General features: G+C 32.1%; 2 protein-coding genes across 2 annotated transcripts; both read left to right on the forward strand.

Moving 5' to 3' along the window:
* The first annotated feature begins 3,383 nt into the window (after positions 1–3,383).
* LOC116029581 (GDSL esterase/lipase 2-like) lies at positions 3,384–9,489 on the forward strand. Its single transcript, XM_031271632.1, has 5 exons — positions 3,384–3,642; positions 3,758–3,879; positions 5,989–6,219; positions 7,727–7,988; positions 9,055–9,489. Exons 1-5 carry the CDS (start codon positions 3,384–3,386, stop codon positions 9,285–9,287), a joined length of 1,107 nt encoding a protein of 368 aa, XP_031127492.1. The 3' UTR covers positions 9,288–9,489.
* A 4,340-nt stretch (positions 9,490–13,829) lies between these two features.
* LOC116029583 (siroheme synthase-like) lies at positions 13,830–19,213 on the forward strand. Its single transcript, XM_031271633.1, has 7 exons — positions 13,830–13,849; positions 14,934–14,989; positions 15,899–16,374; positions 16,823–16,900; positions 17,003–17,072; positions 17,998–18,275; positions 18,499–19,213. The coding sequence occupies exons 1-7, from the start codon at positions 13,830–13,832 to the stop codon at positions 18,649–18,651; spliced, it is 1,131 nt and encodes a 376-aa protein (XP_031127493.1). The 3' UTR covers positions 18,652–19,213.
* The last annotated feature ends 352 nt before the right edge of the window (positions 19,214–19,565 follow it).

The raw sequence follows: 19,565 nt of genomic DNA on the forward strand, positions 1-19,565 counted from the left end.
GATGCTTTTATATAAACAAAAAACAACAGAACTTAAAAGAGATGAAAATTAGTGGTGGTGGCTGACTGGGTTTCTCCTTGTATTTATAGCCATAAAGAGAGAGAGGGAGGGTCATACACAATTTAGCCCCCTAATTTGCCAAATTAATTAAGGGAAGATTAGGTAATTGTGTCACTAAATTTAAGGAAATAAATTTAATAGGAGGAGAATAAATTTTGAGATAGGAATTTTGGAATAATTTTTACAAATTATAATATATATATATATATATATATATATATATATATATATATATATTATAATAATTATATATATATAGATAGATATATAGATATAGATAGATATAGATATGGATTTATCTCAATAAAATTATTGTTGACTTAACTAATAAATATTTAAAATTTGTAAATTACAAAAAAAAAAAACATTAATCTCATTTGATGAATACATAAAAAATGTACGTGTTCATTGTTTTATTTGGAGGTTAATTTCATTTTCAATCAATTAGGTTTCCTTTTTCATTTTCTGTCAATTAGGTGCAATTAAGGTAGAAATATGCATGGAAGTTATTATTATTATTATTATTATTATTATTATTATTATTATTATTATTATTATTATTATTATTATTATTATTAATTAATTAATTAATTAATTATCATATTACTAAAATGCCCCTACGTTTGGGCGGGAAAATTTTAGAGGAGGATATTATTTTTATATATAGTATAGAGTATAGATTACGACATTTATTTACTTATTTATTTATTTATTTTATTATTATTATTATTATTATTACGACATTTATTTACTTATTTATTTATTTATTTATTTATTTATTATTATTATTATTATTATTATTGGTATTATTATTACAATTTAGTGATATTACTTTTAGTTGTAATATTATTATTATTTGTATTTATTTTGTTAATAATAATTATAACAATAATAATAATTAGTAGTTGTACGGAATTTGGTTGTGGCATTATTATTGTTATTGTTGTTGTTGTCGTTGTCATCTTAGAGGCATGGATTCTGGGCTATTTCATTAGAGTCAACTAACCACTTTAGCCGATCTGACTATTTAAAATTTTAAAATTTTTGTTTTAATGATTTTTTTTCCCGAAAACTTTATGTTATTAATTAATATTTAATAAAATAAAAACTTCAAAACACAAATTTGAAGTAATAAAAATTTGATATTAAAAATTGGGAGTGGAAAGAAGGCAATAGTATTGTCTTCTTTTAAAGTAGTGAAAATTGTATCTGGGGCGGTGGAATACCATCTAAAATTTCGGTCTTCATGTGGAAACTCTTAAAGAGACTTCTCCCGTTCCCAGATATTATTAAAAGATTTGGATTCTGCATGCCATCAATTTGTCCATTCTGTCGCTGCGCAAGTGCGAACTTGGAACACTGCTTAATGCAATGTGGAAGGGTTTTTGAAGTCTGGCAATATTTTGGTAGAACTTTTGGACTCTCTATTCTTAATGCATCCTCCATTCGATCTGCATGCCACTCATGGTGGTTGTCATCATCCACAGGCTCTTCTGTTGGAAGCTTTGCTAGAATCATTCCTAGTCTTGTGCTTTGGTATCTTTGGATTGCCTACAATGAAGCTATTTATGATGATTCCACTTTCTCTGCCATTTATACCATCAAAAGAATCAAACGTGAATCAGTTCTGCTCTCACTCTCACGGCCTCTTCGTCGCCATCATGATTCTGACTCATTCCTACTCTCGGAAGGCTTGATTGCTAGATTCTCTGAACCTCCGCGACGAAATATCATTCGGGTACAATGGCTTGCGCCGCCCTCGGGCAGATTAAAACTCAACACAGATGCAATGCTCTCATCCAACGGTGCTGCGGGCGGAGCTTGTCTTAGAGACTCTTCTGGTCGCATTCTTGCTGGTATCTGCTTCCCGCTCGATGCTTCATCAGCTTTGGAGGCGGAAGTCCTGGCTCTACGCTTTGCCATACACTGGTGCGAAATTACAGCAAAGATCCCAGCCTTTGTTGAAGTTGATTCCCTCTCTATTGCTAATTTTATATCATCATCAACGTCAAGAATCCCATGGAAAATCAAGCAAGCCATTCTTTACATTCGCTCTTGCCTTTTATCTTGGGGTTCATCCTTAACGCATATCTACCGAGAGGCCAATCAGGTTGCAGACGCTCTTGCCACGGAAGGCCTTTGCAGAAGCTCACCTTTTATTTTTGGCTCCTCTCGTTCCCTCCCTGTCAATGTTAAAATCTCTTTCATGTATGATTTTCGGGGCTTCGCTTTCACCCGGCTTATTTAATAAAAATAAAGTCTTGTTCTCAAAAAAAAAAAAAAAAAAAAAAAAAAAAAAAAAAAAAGAAGGCAATGCAATTACCTTCTTTGTGGGGAACTCTGGTCAAACAAAAAAAATAAAAGAAGGTAGTCCAATTACCTTTCTTCAAATAGGGTTTTGAAAAGAAAGTAATGGCATTAGTAGTTTACATGTTTTTTTCTATGATTTTTAAGTGACACATTTTTGTCTAAATAATGTCAAATCTACTCAAGTATTGCTATGTCTCCCAAAATTCCTATACAACACATTTTTGAGAAATAGGATCCCTTTACATGTCCGCCTGCAGTCTTGCTGTGATTTGATTACGTGACATACCACTTGTTAAGATCAAATACTTATTTTTATGCCAAAGTTAAAGCTATAGCTAGTAGCAATTATTAACAAAGACGCAACTTTCTTTTCTTATATATCGACATCACATTTTTTAAAGACAGGGTGCTCAACTTGGCCGTTCACCAGCATCCGCCCAACAATCCTCTTAGCTGCATCAATTGATGGACTTTGGCTCTACTCAACAAGATTTCTTAATCAATTCTCTTAATAACAATATATGTTTTTTAATCAGCAATGTTTGTTGAAAACGCATTTTCAAACTATTTATAGTATCATACTATCATTAAATAAACGAAACTACTAAATAGTAAATACTTCGCAACTTCTATACATAAACCCTGCCCACTCGAAAACTTTCCTCGTAAAAATCCAAGACTTTACCAATTTGATAAAGTCTTCATGAATATCCTAAAAAAAAAAAAAAAGAAGAAAAAAAAAAAGCTAATAATCCTGACGTATACATTTTCATTATTTTGACTTTAAACCTTGAATAATATTTTTGCAAACATCATTCAATAGTACACTGCACCCACAAAACAATTTGAACAAGTTATGCATTGACTATGCGATCTGCTAGCTGAAACCCCATAATTATTAAAATCTAAAATTTATCAAATTAAATCACAATACAATTTATTACTTGGACAGTAAGCAATCCATCTCCCTATAAATTCATGGCAAAGCACAATTCCAATAGAGAAGTTAAAATATGACTAATTTTTGTGTTCATGTGTTTGGCTTGGCCTTGGCCTTGCTTGCCAGCTTTTGTAACTCGGTGCATTCTTCAGCCCTCAATGAACACCATGTAGCACTGTTTGTGTTTGGAGACTCGTTATTTGATGCTGGCAACAATAACTACATTAATACTACTAATGATTACAGGGCTAATTTTCGACCATATGGCGAAACATCTTTCCCCTACCCTACTGGTAGGTTCTCAGATGGTTTCCTCATTCCTGATTTTATTGGTAAGTCTAGATTTATATTGTAAAAAATAGATCATATATTGCAATATTTTGAGTGTTTCGATTTTTTTTTTTTCAATTGTAATAACTGGCTGCCTATTTATTTATTTGGTTAAAGCCAAATTTGCAAAGCTACCATTAGTTCCGGCGTATTTCCGGGTCAAGCATGGACCATTTATTAATGGAGTCAACTTTGCATCAGCTGGCGCCGGTAGTCTCGCTGAAACCTTTTCCGGCATGGTAGGTGATATGATCTTTCTTTCAATTCTTAGAGAAATTCATACCTTAAGCAAAGTGATGTATGTATAATATGTGTTAATTTGTAATCAGTAAGTATATATTTGTTATGATAAGTTATACATATTTCCATAAGATTAAATTATAGGGACAAAAAACTTTCATTAAAATACTGCTAAAAATCTCTCAATTTTCGTTGGAAAATGGGCTTTTTGGGTTGGAAATGAGGCTTCCGACCAATTTACTGACCAAATTGGAGATCCGAAAAAACATTCTTCGGAATTTCTTTCCAACACCAACATTTGGTTGGAAATAGCAGTCAACAGATCAAAGTTGTACGGAGAATATAAACAAATAACCCACACTGTTAAAATATTGGAATTTCTGACTTGACAGAATTTCCTTCCAACAGTTCTTTTCACCATCTCACCTGACAATAAAATTTATTATTATTTTTTAGTTACCATGAATTGACCGACCACATCTCACATTCTCACATTAAAAAATATCAATTTACTTACTAATCAAATACGAACCATTTATTCCTATGTTATATGAAATATTTTGATAAAAAAAATTTGATCCTTGTAGCTTGATCCATAGGGTTTTAGAGGGGTTAGGTAGACCTCTAGGGACTATTATGAAAAATAATAATGAGTAATTTCACTTCCAGTGCTTGAATATTATTATAATATGGTGACATTTATTTAGCGATTCTCTTTCAATTTTGTTAAACTATATCATTGACTTTCATTTGTTTGTCATGTCAACTCACTTTATTAAAGATTGGAATGGACAAAATTTAAATGAAAAACTAATTGTGTTAGTAGTAAGAATCAAACCCAAATGTTTAAAATATTTAAAATAAATTAATGTTTTTTTTTATTTTTTTCAAATGTTAAGTAAATTTTGTGTGTGTGTGTGTGTGTTTATATATGTATGTGTATGTATATATATGTATATATATATATATATATATATATATATATATATATAGTTATGTTTTTAGAATAGAATTATTTTTTTTCAAAAAATAAAAGTATTGAAATAAATAAACACATTTAATATTAAGAAGAATCAAAAGTGTTGTGCATCACTGTTTTCTTTCTAAATAATTCACATTTAAATAAAATAAATAAAATGTTAACCAAAAGGTATTGTAGTAAAGTAGTTATAGGTCCAAAATATTATATAATTCGTTTAAGTTGAATCCTTACTATCAACACTTTGATTTTTTATTATTTGATAAGATAAAGTAAAATAACAAATAAGATTTATTAAATCTATCCTGTTAGGAAAAAAAACTAATTGTATGTTTATAAAATTTCATCAAAACAAAGAGTAAAAAATGAAAATTTTAAAAATTGAAGAATTAAAGTCAATCAATGTTGATACAAGCAAACAATGGGCCCCCATGAGGATGTGAAAAGAATATAATTAAAATAGTAGAGAGGTGATGACCGATCATAATATTGTTAAATGTTAATTACTACTAATATAATTAATAAAAAAAATAACTATTATAAGAATTTAATCCCTATATTATTTAATTTCTTTTTTTATCACAACATATCAAGGCTTCAAACTTTCCAATTTAATAACATTAAGTCCAAATTCTTTAGCCATAGGTTTGAAACTCGTTAGGATTGAGTTTTCTATCACTTTGTAAGGCAGTTAGTCATAGTTTGCTTGAAAGTATTTTTCTGATTCTTATACCTCATTGTACTGGCTTACTCATCAATTGTATGTAACAAAGTTTCTTTTGTACGGCATAACCTCATTTGTCGGCTATTGACTTGGTAACCAGAAGGTTACAAGTAAGTTTGGCTCCTAATTAGAAAGACTCGTTAGCATAATTTTTCTTGTATGGACTAATCTCAGCTAAGTTAGTCGGACTGTTGATCTGAGAACCAGAAGGTTACAAATTCGACTCTTAATGGAAACGGCCTATTGGCTTTATTGATTTGAGACAGTCAACAATTTTTCTCTTTGCAATCTTTTGCCCGCTAGGGTCATAATACGCGAAATATAATATCTACTGCACACTCTCGGGTAGCGGCCGTTTTGAGTGAAAAATATTCATGAACTAATAATTACTTATTTGATACTCAGGTAATTGATCTTAAAACGCAGTTGGGATATTTCAAGAAAGTTTCAGGACATTTGAAGCAAGAGTTGGGGACTGAGAGAACAAAAGAACTGCTCTCTAATGCCGTTTACATGTTTAACATTGGCAGTAATGACTACGTTAGCACTTTAGTATCAAACTCCAGCCTTTTCAGTTCACATACCAAGAAGGAATACGTGGATATGGTGATTGGCAACTTCACAACTGTTATTGAGGTACTATTATCTCAACAACTTTTTAAGTACATGCACAAGAATTTCAATTTCTCAAATTAAAGGGAAAATTATAATTTTTGCCCCTCCATAATATGCCAATTATCAATGTCCCCCTGAATTATTAGTGGTGTAAATGTTGCCCCTCAATTTTCAAAAACGGTACATATATTGTCCCTCCCGTATCAAAGAAGGGGCAATATTTACACCACGAGAGGGGCAATATATGTACCGTTTTTGAAAATTGAGGGGCAACATTTACACCACTAATAATTCAGGGGTGACATTGATAATTGGCATATTAGAGGGGCATAAATTACAATTTTCCCCAAATTAAATAATCTAGATCATCAGTGTGTTAATTTTTATTTTTATTTTAAAGAGAAAATTGCATTTTTTGTCCCTAAATCATAAGGTAATTGTAGAATTTGTTCCTAAGTGATTGCCGTACTCTAGGGATATGGCAACGGGGCGGGCAGTATACTCCTCGTCCCCGTCCTCGTCCCTGGCAAGGAATGGAAAATAGTCCACATCCCCGTCCCCGCAGGAAATTAGGCGGGGACAGGGATTCCCCGTCCCCGGTCAATTCTTAGTCAGCATCTTAAATTAGTGTAACTTTAATTTTAAAAACTATTATTTAAATTTAAAGAGTTAATGTATATATATATATATATATATATATATATATATATATATATATATTTCTATTCAATGTGGTCGCGCCTTCCAGTGCGGTCGTGTGGTTTACACCACTCAATGTTAAGAAATGCACCACTCAATGATACGAAATGCATTATTCAATGATACGAAATGCACCACAACGAAAATGCATAAAAACACCCCATAGCTCCCCTGTTTCTAATTGTGCATTTCTGAACACTGTGTGGTGTAATTTTTCATACCTAGTGGTGTGTTTTTGGTGATGTGTACCTAATAATGCATATTTGTGTGGTGCATTTCTTAATATTGAGTGGTGCATTTCTTAACATTGAGTGGTGTAAACCGCACAGGAAGGCGCGACCACACCTGAACATAACCCTATATATATAATTCTTAATTATATATATTATTCGGGGACGGAGCGGGGAGGGGTATTCCTGTCCCCATCCCCATCCCCGGCGGGGAATTGATAAAATTCCCCATCCCCGTCCCCGATCCCCGAAAATTTTTCCCGTCCCCGCCCCCGTTTCAAACGGGGACGGGGATTCCCGGCAGGGACGGGGCACATTGTCATCTCTACTGTACTCTCTTTTCGTTTCTAAGTTATTATTGACGTTGCATTTTTTGTCCCTTTACTAATACACCATTTGGGACGAAATTTGTAATTTTAGTATAACTCAAGGACGAAAAGTAAGTACGAAATGACGAAAAATGCAACATCAATGATAACTTATGGATGAAAAGTGAACATGACCATCACTCATAGATGAATTCTACAATTACTATATAACTTAGAGATGGAAAAGTACAACTTTTCCTTATTTTAACTTCGGACCATATATTTTAACAGGAAATATACAAGGAAGGTGGGAGAAAATTTGTGTTTTTCTCAGTGGGGAATATAGGATGCGCACCATTAGCTAGGGCTCTCAACATTCAACAAACAAACAGCAGTGGTTGCCTGGGGAGTCTCCAAACTTTGGCCAACATGCACAACGAGGCTCTACAAAACATGATCACCAATCTAAACAAGAATTTACAAGGATTCAAGTATTCGCACTTCGATTTCTTCGCATTTGCCACATATGTGTTTAATAACCCATCAAAATATGGTATGTTTTATTTGGCACAGTAAATAGGCAAATTATACATGCACCAGGTCCAAATTGTATGGTGGATTCTGCTCCAAAATGACATTCAGATTCAATGTTTATCGTTAACCGATTATGTGCTTTTAATAAATTGAAGGCACATAATATGTTAATTATAGACATATAATATGTTAACTACTGACATATAATATGCCGTTAACATTTTACGTGCATATAGTTATCGTATTTTGTGTCTGTAGTTAACATAATTTATTAACTAAAGACACATAATATGTTAATTATAGACATATAATATGTTAACTACAGACACACAATATGCCGTTAACATTTTACGTGCATATAGTTATCATATTTTGTGTCTGTAATTAACATAATTTATTAACTGAAGACACATAATAGGTTAATTGCAAATAAATAATTTTTTGTCCAGGTTCCACAATGTAATGTGCACCCCTGGTCCATGGTATAACATCAATTAGAGTTAATACCCGATTTGGTCCCTCAACTATTATAATTTTACCACTTTGATTCTCGACTTTCAAACTTGCTCAATTTCATCCCCAACTATGCAATTGTTAACCAAAATAGTCCTAAAAAGAACTATTTTGGTTTGGAGAAAATACTATTTTAGGTAAAAATTGCATAGTTGGGATGTAATTGAGCAAGTTTGAAAATCGAGTATCAAAGTGATAAAATCGTAATAGTCGAGACGCAAAATCAGGTATTAATTCTAACAATTATATTGCAATAAATAAGAGTTAATACCCGATTTGATCCCTCAAATATTAGGATTTCACCACTTTGGTCCTCGACTTTCAAACTTGTTCAATTTAATCCCAAACTATGCAATTGTGAACCAAAATGGTCCTAATCAGGATTATATTTTGATTTAGATAAAGGACTATTTTAGTTAAAAATTGCATAATTGGAAATAAAATTGAACAAGTTTGAAAGTCAATGACAAAAGTGCTGAAATCCTAATAATTGGGTATTAACTCCACTAAATAATTATCACCGAGTATTGATATTCACACACTAATATTCTTGTTTTTGGCTATGTTATAAGGTTTCAAAGATACGAAAACAGCATGCTGTGGGAGTGGTCCATTTAGGGGATTCCCTAGCTGTGGAGGAAAAAGGCAAATAAAAGAGTACGAGTTATGCTCCAACGTTGAAGACTATTTGTTTTTCGACTACGCTCACGCCTCTGAGAAGACCTATCGGCTTTCCGCTACAGAACTATGGGAAGGAACCACTTATGTTGCACCTAACAATGTCAAGCTCTTGTTTCAACTCTAGTTTACGCTCAACTATATGCAATATAAACATCTCAAATTACTCTTCCAATAAATATACCACTTTAATTAGTGATTGAATGTTTCAAGTGGTTTATTATGATAAATAATTAAAGGTTGTATGATGTGTCCAGTCTTGGTTGTAACTTGTAAGACAAAAAGGGGAAAAAATGTAAGAAAAAAATAAATGCTACGTTTTTTTAAAACTCTGTTACAATATATATATTATATGTTCGTATATATTTTCTAAACTGAGGTTCGAATCATGATCTTCCATTTGGTAGAGTCACTTCATGCCACTTGATCACAAGGCCATAAATGTTACATATATTTTCTAAACTGAGGCTCGAATCATGATCTTCCATTTGGTAGAGTCACCTCATGTCACTTGATCACAAGGCCATAAATGTTACATTTATTAGCAAAGAAAATTACGAGTGACCATAAATGCGAGTACAACTATCATTATCATTTTTTTGAACAAACTATCATTATCATTATTCATACAAAATATCACTCAATTCTAAAAATGAAAGGCATGTAAAGCAAAAAAAAAAAAAAGAAAAAGTGTGATGCTACTTTGTTTAAGAGGTAAATTCAACAGAACACAACCATTGCATTTTTTACCACCTCTTTTTAAAAAGAAAAAAAAATTGCCCAATTAGTGGTAAGTTGTTAACGATTAGCACTTAGCATATTGTATTATTCATTAGCTATTAACTTATTACTAGTAATTTACCCGTGCGATGCACGGACTAAAATTGTATACTTATTTGATGTACGTATGTCAATTGTATTGTATAATTTTGGTTATATTTCTTCTAAATAACTGTGAATAAAACAGTAAAGTACAATGAGTGAAAGATTAAATTTACAAATTATTAAATATCTCTCTGTAAACTACATTAGTGGTTGAATTATAAGTATTATTTAACTCATTATAAATAATGAATTAGTGGTTGGGTCGGAAGGTTCATTATCATATTATATATATATAAAAGTATTAATCTAAATATTAATATGTGAATAAAACATTCAATTTATATTATACAGAATTAGATGCTCAATCGGAAATATACATACCATTATTATTGCAATGAATTGTTTGATATTGTACCCCTGGTTGCAAGATGCAATCAAACTTTCTTCTAATTGTGGTGTTGCTGATGGATTTACGTTCCCCTTGGGTGATGTCTATAAGGTTCTTGCTATTGTTTAACACTCGAGCCAAAAAGTAACTATTGTTAGGGTCACAAAATTTACCATGCTATGACAGTTTTGAATAGAATGACATAATTTAGAACTAACAATTGTCTTAGCAATCAAAATTGGAAATATGATGTGCGTTGGAATGTATAAAAATTGAATACCTATAGATTGGGGAATAATAGGTCTTATAGGCATCTAAGCTAATTGTGTATTTGAGTTCGGTTCCACACACTAAAATTGCCACACTGTATTCTTAAAATTGCAAAAGTACATAGTAGACTAAAATAAATAATTAGGCTTGGTCATTAATAATAATGAAAACATACCAATATTTACTATGCGAAATGGAGTAGACAATAATACTTGAAAAACACCAATTAAATTTTTTTTTTGACTTAATGTTAAATCAAATTTTTTTTCGAATGATCGGATATTTTCTCGTATATTATCATTTTCATTTTCTACAAAACATAACAAAATGAATTTCAACTTAAATCGAATTTAATAGCAACATCTCAATATAGAATTTAGAAACCATACATAACAATTTACCATTTATATTACATTACCTACTACTATATCACATCTACCATTTATACGTTGGGACAACATATATATATATATATATATATATATATATATATATATATATATATATACACTAGTTTTATACGCGCATTGCACGAATGGGTTAATGCCCAATGTTTATATTTAAATAAATATTTGAAAGTATATCAATGCAAGATTATATAGGAGAAGTTTATACATGAGTAATTGAATGTCGAATTTTTTTATTTAAATATCTAACTCAAAGTATATGAATCCAAGATAATATAGAAAATTCATTATAATTATTGCTAAAATAAATGTTTGCAACCTTGTAAAATCGATAGTCTAAATATTTGGTCTAAAAATGATAGTCTAAATAAATATTACTTTTAATTTGAATTTTTCTAAGTGGTTCTTAATTCTCTTTTGAGTAACATTGTCATTGTCTTCATCTTTACTATTTGTTCTCTTCCTTTTTGTTGGTAGTGTGTTATTTGCAATTCGGATATTGTTGGTAGTATAGATGACAACATCATGCAATGAGATTATGATATAGGAGCTATTGACTTTCCTTTAGGTGTTCTGCTTGGGGTTCATTTGGTTCAACCATTATTGTTGAATTAGTTATTGTGGATAAAGAAATCTCTAGTTTAAGAAAAAAGATTAAATAAATTAATAAAATTTGAAAATTTAAAATATTATGTATTCCAAATATATTAAAAAGTAGTTTATCGCTTCAATTTGCTGGGTAATGGGTTATTTGAGTACTTTCATTGTCAATAAATCCCCCAAGTAATTAATATGATTGGTTTCAAAGTATTCTTTTTTATTTTTTTTCATGGTATTAAAGAAATACATATGTATCATTTTTTGGTGTAACTACTAATTTATTTAATTCAATAAGAGTAAAATAGAGTGATTCAACTTCAATTTGTTTGGTTATTATTTGAGTACTCTCTTTGTCAACCAATCCCCAAGTAGTTAATATAATTAGCTTCAAATTATTTAATTTTTTTTTCATAGTATTAATAAAATACTTGGTAAATAAATATATAACATTATTTTGTACTATAACTTTGATATTTAATTACAAGATATTGTAAAAATAAGATAATGGACAATGTAATGAATATCAATTGATAAATTTGAATGTAAAGAATCTTTGCGTGAGAGAAAATAAAGACAATATAACTGATAAAATTATTTCTCTTATTTAATTTAATTTTTTGATAATGAATAATTTTTTTTCAAATAAAGGTATTGTAGACACATAATTCTAAATTAAAGAAATACATATGTATCATTTTTTTTGTTGTTGTAGCTACTAATTTATTTAATTTAATAAGAGTAAAATAGAGAGAAAATTAATTATGTCAAATTTGATTGAGATGAGGTTCGAACCTAAGACATTTCTTATAGAAATTAATGTGTAAGTTAAAAGTTAACGGAATATTAACGGAGAATAGAATATTTAACGGAAAACTTAACGGATAATCATAAAAGTAAGGTTAAATTAGGTAATATCTATTGATAATATTAATCTGAATTATCTTAACCATCTATTTGATTAAATAATTCATCTGAACCATCCATTTGATTAAATAATTTGACCGCCATTTTTTCTACCCGTTTTAGGCCTAACTCTCTTTGGCTCTTATTAGTATAGTAGATATATAAAACGAATCTCCCTAAAATGTACACGTATTTTGTTTTCATTACACTCACGTACGTGTACACGGCTGCTGCTAAGAAAAAAAAGAAGGGCAAGCATAGGTATCTTCACCACCGTTCACTCATTCCAGACTACCATTTCTGATTATCACTTCTCTCTCACTGCACCTCTAACCTCTCTACCTCACTTTCTCTATGTCGCTATTTCAGTCTTTGAATTCATCACACCCAAATAACGCTAAGACACTTACTTAGGGAGAAGGGAAGCTTGGAGTTTGCCATCTCAGGAATGTAAGGAATTCCTAAAAATCTCATACAGCGATTAATCTCGTAAACCCTAGAGTAGTTGATCAATCTATTTGGGTGAATTTTAAGTTCAATAGCAGAGTTGGTATGAATTCCTTTTAGGAATTTAGAGAAAACCGAAAACACTCGTAGATCTATGATTTTTTTTTTGTCAAGATTCTTATGCATGTGTTGTTTATGTAGAACATTCGATTCGCCTACACTTGTTCTCTTTTGATCTAGTTTTAATATTTGTAGATCTATGTTTTTCTTGTTTTTCTTATTTCTTCTAGGGTTTATTCACAGATATGTGAATCAATTTCTTGAAAGTCTGTATATCATCATTAGATATGTACACAGGTTTAACTCTGGAATACTAATACTGTATAATATATCTATGGAATACTCATAGTCTGTAAATTTCTTTATGTAAGTGATTGTTTTTCTTATTTTCTAGTCTTATTTTCTAGGTAATAAGATAACTATGGAATACTAATAGTCTGAATGTTTCTCCTATTAATCTACAACATTTATAACTATGGAATACAAATAGTTTGATTATTTATCCTATAATGGTTGTTTTCATGTGTAGGTACACAAATTGGACCCTATTAATAGTCAATAGGGCTACTTAACATTAAAGATGTTGAGTTTGATCTGTCAGGAGACCTCTACAATAGGTGTCCATTTCATGATACAGGTAAATAGAGATATATTCATGTACCATTAATCTTGCACTCTCATACCTTAAAGATATATTCATCATTCCCTTTGAATTCAAACTGAGTGTGTTTTTTATTTATAGTTTGATATCAACATTTATTATCAATAGATGGTTGTAAATGCTGCAATGTTTATAAATCATCAGTTCTAGCCAAATTAATTATGATCCAACTATGGTTCATGATGATCATTTAAAATTGCCTTAAAAGTAATTGTCTTAGCATGATTTTAAGCAGTTATATTTTTGAAGCTATATTTTTGTATGTATCACTTACAACTTACATTTACATTTTTATATACCTTTCCTGAGTTTGATTTTATGGGTATTACACTACTTTGAGTGCAATTCTAGTTGAGGGATTTATTGGTATAATAATCCCTTTTAGTTCCATATCTTGGTCAAATAAAGCATGTTTTTCATTAGCAATATTCTGTACACTTGTACAGTCATGTATATTCTTCACATTCTCCTATCATCATTGGTTGTGCAGCTATTTTTTTCTTGCTGTCTGGAAACCTGTAGTACCATACATATATGCAAGATAAGAAAATCATACCAACAGAATATAACACAATAAAATAGACTGGTTTAAACAACAATTTAGAGCATGTCATCCATGGCATAATTGTTCAGGACACAACCAACATAAAAAATCATTGTTTAGAAATGTATACAACTCAACAATATAAACTTAAAGTCAACTTCTTCTTGATAATAGGTTCATGTACCCTCTTTGAACTGTGTGCTTGAGAATTCATCAAGCAGACTTCTCCTAACCGGTCCACTTCCGCTTTGTGTAAACTCCTTTGCTGAATCTTGTTGAGTAATTGGGCTAATCACTACATCAGAAACAAACACCTATTTAGATTAATAAATAAAGGATTTGTTAGTTTATAATATTCAAATTACTTCTGATTGTTGCACCACTACAGTTTTATTGTATATTTCCAATGATTTTAGGATTTTTGTTTCTACTATTGACGAAAGGTAATTGATAGGGTAATAAGAGGAATAAGAGGGCAATGTAAAATTGTATATACATAGGTAATTCTAAGCCCCAAAGCTGAAATTGTTAATAAACAAAATAAATGTTCAATTAATATGTAGTCTGGTTCTGTTTTTTCCCTCTCTGTGTATAATACATCACATTATCCACATTTTCTCATAATGAATATGAAAAATGTTATTGACAATATGACCTTGATTTTGCAGGTTTAAGTGGATAAGGGCTATTTCACCTCAAGGGATTGTGATAAAGTTGATGCCAGGTATGTGGCATAAAGAATTCATGTTCAATGACACTGCTTAATTGTAATTATGTTTAGAGGCTTAAGATCAAATCTTAACTGGCAAAATGCACATACCAAAAAATTAGTTAACAAAACTGTATCCGTACTAACAACATTTTCTACACAATACAAACTAATTTAATATTATACATAACTCCTGAGAAAGGCATGCTTTTGTTGTTTGACACATTTGAGAAGATTGAAACACACCCTGCAATCTCTACATCCACACAATCTCTATATGTATAAGGTGGTTTCTTCGTGTCTGGCCCCAATATGCCTGCCTATTTTCATGATTCGTCTCTTTCATTTATTTTTTTTTTAGGCATGATTATTAGAACCTCCTCTACATTAGTAAAGGATAAAAATTACCATAAAAGATAGTAAAAAGATGTTAGGCTACCCGGAGAGAAATATAGTAACTATTTCTTATGGCTCATATAATTGTTTTTAGTTTGCACTGAATTTTTCCATACCTATGTAGGTCTTTGTAACAAATTACAGTACATCAAGTTAGACTTGAGTGGCCATGAGTTTATCAAATTCAGGTATCGACCTTATATAATTATCTAAGATGCATACCGTGATGTAATATATTTTTCTGTTATAAGAACTAATATGTAACTGGTAAACAGATTGCAACCATCAACTAACCATCAACTAAACCGAAAAAAAAAAATTGCAGTAACAAACATGCACATAAGATTACCTCTTTCGGGTTTTTGGTAACCGGTTTTGGTCGGTTATAGCAATTTTAATCGGTGACCGACCGTTTGCTCACCCCTATCAACAAAGGAGATTCTTCTATTATCCTTCATTTCTTGGGAAAAAGATGTCTCTTTTGAGCAAACTCCCTTGTATTTCTTCTTCTGTTAATGCCAGATTGAGAAAAAAAAGAATCTTTTTCCCTAAACCCAGTTTGCTCAATACACTATGCATCCCGTTCCAATTCCCCGTTCACTGAGAAGCATTCAGCGGAGAGGTACCAGACGGACAACTGGATTTACAAGAACCAATTGGAGCAGCCCTCTTCTTGCCCGCTCCTAGCTGACCCTGACCCTACCTTTGTCAAGGACTATGACATTGCTCAGCAGCTCCCTGAGCTCAAGAAGTTGCTTCAGGTGTTGAGGGAGAAGAGAGGGGAAAACGGTAGCGGTGAGAAGAGAGGGCCCGGTAATGTGTTTTTGGTGGGGACAGGGCCAGGGGACCCAGAATTGTTGACTCTCAAGGCGTTGAAAGTGATTCAGAATGCTGATTTGCTGTTGTATGATAGATTGGTTTCTAATGATGTGCTCAGTTTAGTGGGTCCTGATGCTAGGCTTCTCTATGTTGGCAAAACTGCTGGGTACCATAGCAGAACACAGGTTAGTTTCTGCAAAAGTTTCAGTTTCTTTGGAACCTCTTCGCATGTTTTGATTTGGCCCTTAGAAGCCTTGAGTTTGAAATTGATATTTGATGAATTTGATAATCTTATGAATTGGGATTTCTTGTTGAATTGCATGTGTAGATTTTCTGTTAAAAGTGTGGACTATTGGTAATTGTGAACCTATGATTTGCCTGTTAATCTGATGCCAATATGGGTTTTAATGGGTTTTGGTGGATTTTGTAATTGCTAATAAGACTAGAGAAAAATTATTGGTGGAAATTGTAGTAACCATTGCATCTGCTAAACAGAAAGAGTTTGTCTAAGAGCTTTTATGATTCTTGAATACATGATTCTATATTGTTTGGAGGCCTCTGTCTTCTGTAAGAATATACAGTAGTAAGATTGATTATTGATGACCCAAAGTATTCACATTTGAGGTTTTGCAGGAAGAAATTCATGAGTTGCTTTTGAGTTTCGCTGAAGTTGGGGCCAACGTTGTGCGTCTAAAAGGAGGGGATCCATTGGTGAGTGCTTTTATTTTCCTTTGAAGTATTAAATAGTTTTTATTCATAAGAACTTTTAGTGTTTTTAGTAGTTCATAACATCGGTTACATTTTGGATTATAGGTGTTTGGACGGGGTGGAGAAGAGATGGACTTTCTACAACAACAAGGAATTGAAGTGAAAGTCATTCCTGGTATGATACTTATAAGGAACACTCTTCCTCTTTACCATTGTAAAATGAGTGCTTTTTGTTTTCCCGGATCTTCCTCTTCAGTCAGCTAGCTTGATAACTTCACTACTTCAGATCAACTAATAATAGGATTTTTAACTACTTAAGATGAGTTATTTTATGGATTGGCAATCCATTTGGTTAAATGGTAGACCTTGCACCTGGTCTTGAAGGATAATGGATGAAGGAATGTCAAAGATAAAGTACTTTGAGAATTACAAAAAACGAGTGTAAATGGAGTTGAAGGGAGAGTGGGAGATTGTTTAGGGGGTTAAAGAACTAAGCTTAGGAGCAAAGCAATGTAGATTATGCCTTCATTCCCTTTCTAAGTTTATTTGTTTTAACTTGGAAATATTTCTTTCTAGCATCTGATAGTAGAAAATTCATTATATCCTCATTATGACACACATGAATGCTGCTTCATAAAGAAATTTTGTTCTTCCTGTGAGTCCTCAATTGTATACAAGAGACAAGCTCGTATTGCGCATGATACCTGCCTATTCCAAAGCTCATTACTTTGTAGTTCAATGAAACAATAAGCAAGCACTAGAACTAGCAAGATTTCTGCATTAGTTAATACATGTTCTAGACGATTCTGATGTTATTCTGTTGGTTGTATGCTTAGTTCCAAAGAAAACCTTGACTTTATGTACAATAGTTCAAAATACTACTGAATTTTTACGCATATGCTATGTTTTGAGTTCAGATTTCCTACTCCAGACTTCTTCTCTATTTATTTTTGCTTTTGTATTGTTCTAGTGATGGTAGGAGTTATGGACCTGACATAGTCTCAGGGTGTCTAAATCCTTTCTATAAATGAAAGTAGGTTGTAGGCTATAAGGGCGATAGTTCGTTCTAACTAACATGGATGTGTGGTAATTGATTTCAGGTATTACGGCAGCTTCTGGAATAGCTGCAGAGCTCGGAATCCCATTGACACACCGTGGCATTTCCAATAGTGTTAGATTTCTTACTGGCCACTCTAGAAAAGGAGGAACAGATCCTCTATTTGTAGCCGAGAATGCTGCTGACCCTGACTCTACCTTGGTTGTTTATATGGGATTGTCAACTCTTCCTTCTCTTGCCTCAAAGTTGATGTATCATGGCCTACCTCCGGATACGCCGGCTGCTGCTGTTGAACGAGGGACCACGCCACACCAACGCTCAGTAAGTGATAAATTTATACATTTGGTTTCATCCTTGTTTTCTTTCAATGTTTTAGATTACTAAAGCTATGTACTAATTTAATTATTATCCACATTTGTGATTGGTTTAATGTCCTTTCTTAATTCGGTTACACCCGATGGCATTTGGACCCTGTCTGAAGCATAGTTTTACACTTCCTTTTTGGAGCGTTTGGCTTATTGCATTTTCCTTTAAATTCATTCAGGTATTTTCTGAATTGAACAATCTAGCAGATGAAATTGCTTCGCATCAATTGGTATCACCAACTTTGATCATCATCGGGAAGGTTGTTGCACTTTCACCATTGTGGCCACATTCTACTGAAGGGGCTCCAGTCTTGGTTGAGGCCAAATTATAGATGGAGATCATGCACTCATGATGGCCTGCAAGCATTATTTGCAGGTAATAATATATGGCCTTTGGTTACCGAGGGTGTTTTCTTATGTTCAGTTTGACACGTTGGTGCCAGCCTGGATGCTAATTAGGCAAGAATGCTGCTGCTTACTGCTTTTTTTGAGCTGAATCTCGTATGAGATGAATGCTACTAACGATTCTTTAGGAAGAAAAACGAAGGATGGTTGGATTTACGATGGATGTGGGCATTGGAGGAGCAAAATGAACAACATTTCCATTGGTCTGTTTGAAATTTGAAGTGTAGATGGGATAGGCAAATCTTGATTGTGGCTACTGCCTACTGGCTGTTCATTGAGTTACCCAATAGTAGATTAATCATTTTCTTTAAGGGATGAGAATTTGAGATTTGATAAATTTTCTTTGGGGAAATTGCAGCTTTAGGCTTTGAAATAAGGTAGGTGTAATTTTCAATCCTAATCAATATGGAGTTGCAAATTAGTCATCAAAGTGTTGTATTTAATTCTTGTTCTGATGAATGGAATTATTTTAGACGAAAATTTAAACAACACTAACATAAAAATATTTACTTTTAAGTCTCTTCTATAAGTGATTTTTTTTTGTTTCTTTTGCAGAGAGAAAAGGAAAAAGCAAATTTTATTTACATTTCTGCATACAAATGAACTTCTGTATAAGCTACACTTACATCTTCTTTGAAACCTTAAAGCATACAACAACATAAATCTTTTTAGGACCAATCATATCCAAACACGAATTTAAAATCCTATCGAAAATTCGAGTGGTTGAAGCTGAAGCAGCTACTTTCGAAGTAACAGAAAGAAAAGCAACGATTGGGGTGGGAGAGTCAGAGTCGAAAAAAGGATTCCTCACTTCTTTCTCTCATTCAAAATTGTGCATGAG

This window comes from Ipomoea triloba, chromosome 9 (assembly GCF_003576645.1).
Source record: "Ipomoea triloba cultivar NCNSP0323 chromosome 9, ASM357664v1".
In the NCBI taxonomy this organism is placed as follows: Eukaryota; Viridiplantae; Streptophyta; class Magnoliopsida; order Solanales; family Convolvulaceae; genus Ipomoea; species Ipomoea triloba.

Bases quoted from the DNA above. Each gene is read 5' to 3' on its own strand.
- LOC116029583 (XM_031271633.1), top strand. From the start codon at position 13,830: ATGGTTGTAAATGCTGCAAT. The intron at 17,073-17,997 runs GTATGATACTTA...AATTGATTTCAG, and splicing joins TGAAGTGAAAGTCATTCCTG to GTATTACGGCAGCTTCTGGA. The intron at 18,276-18,498 runs GTAAGTGATAAA...AAATTCATTCAG, and splicing joins CCACGCCACACCAACGCTCA to GTATTTTCTGAATTGAACAA.
- LOC116029581 (XM_031271632.1), top strand. From the start codon at position 3,384: ATGACTAATTTTTGTGTTCATGTGTTTGGCTTGGCCTTGGCCTTGCTT. The intron at 3,880-5,988 runs GTAGGTGATATG...TTTGATACTCAG, and splicing joins CTGAAACCTTTTCCGGCATG to GTAATTGATCTTAAAACGCA. The intron at 7,989-9,054 runs GTATGTTTTATT...CTATGTTATAAG, and splicing joins TAATAACCCATCAAAATATG to GTTTCAAAGATACGAAAACA.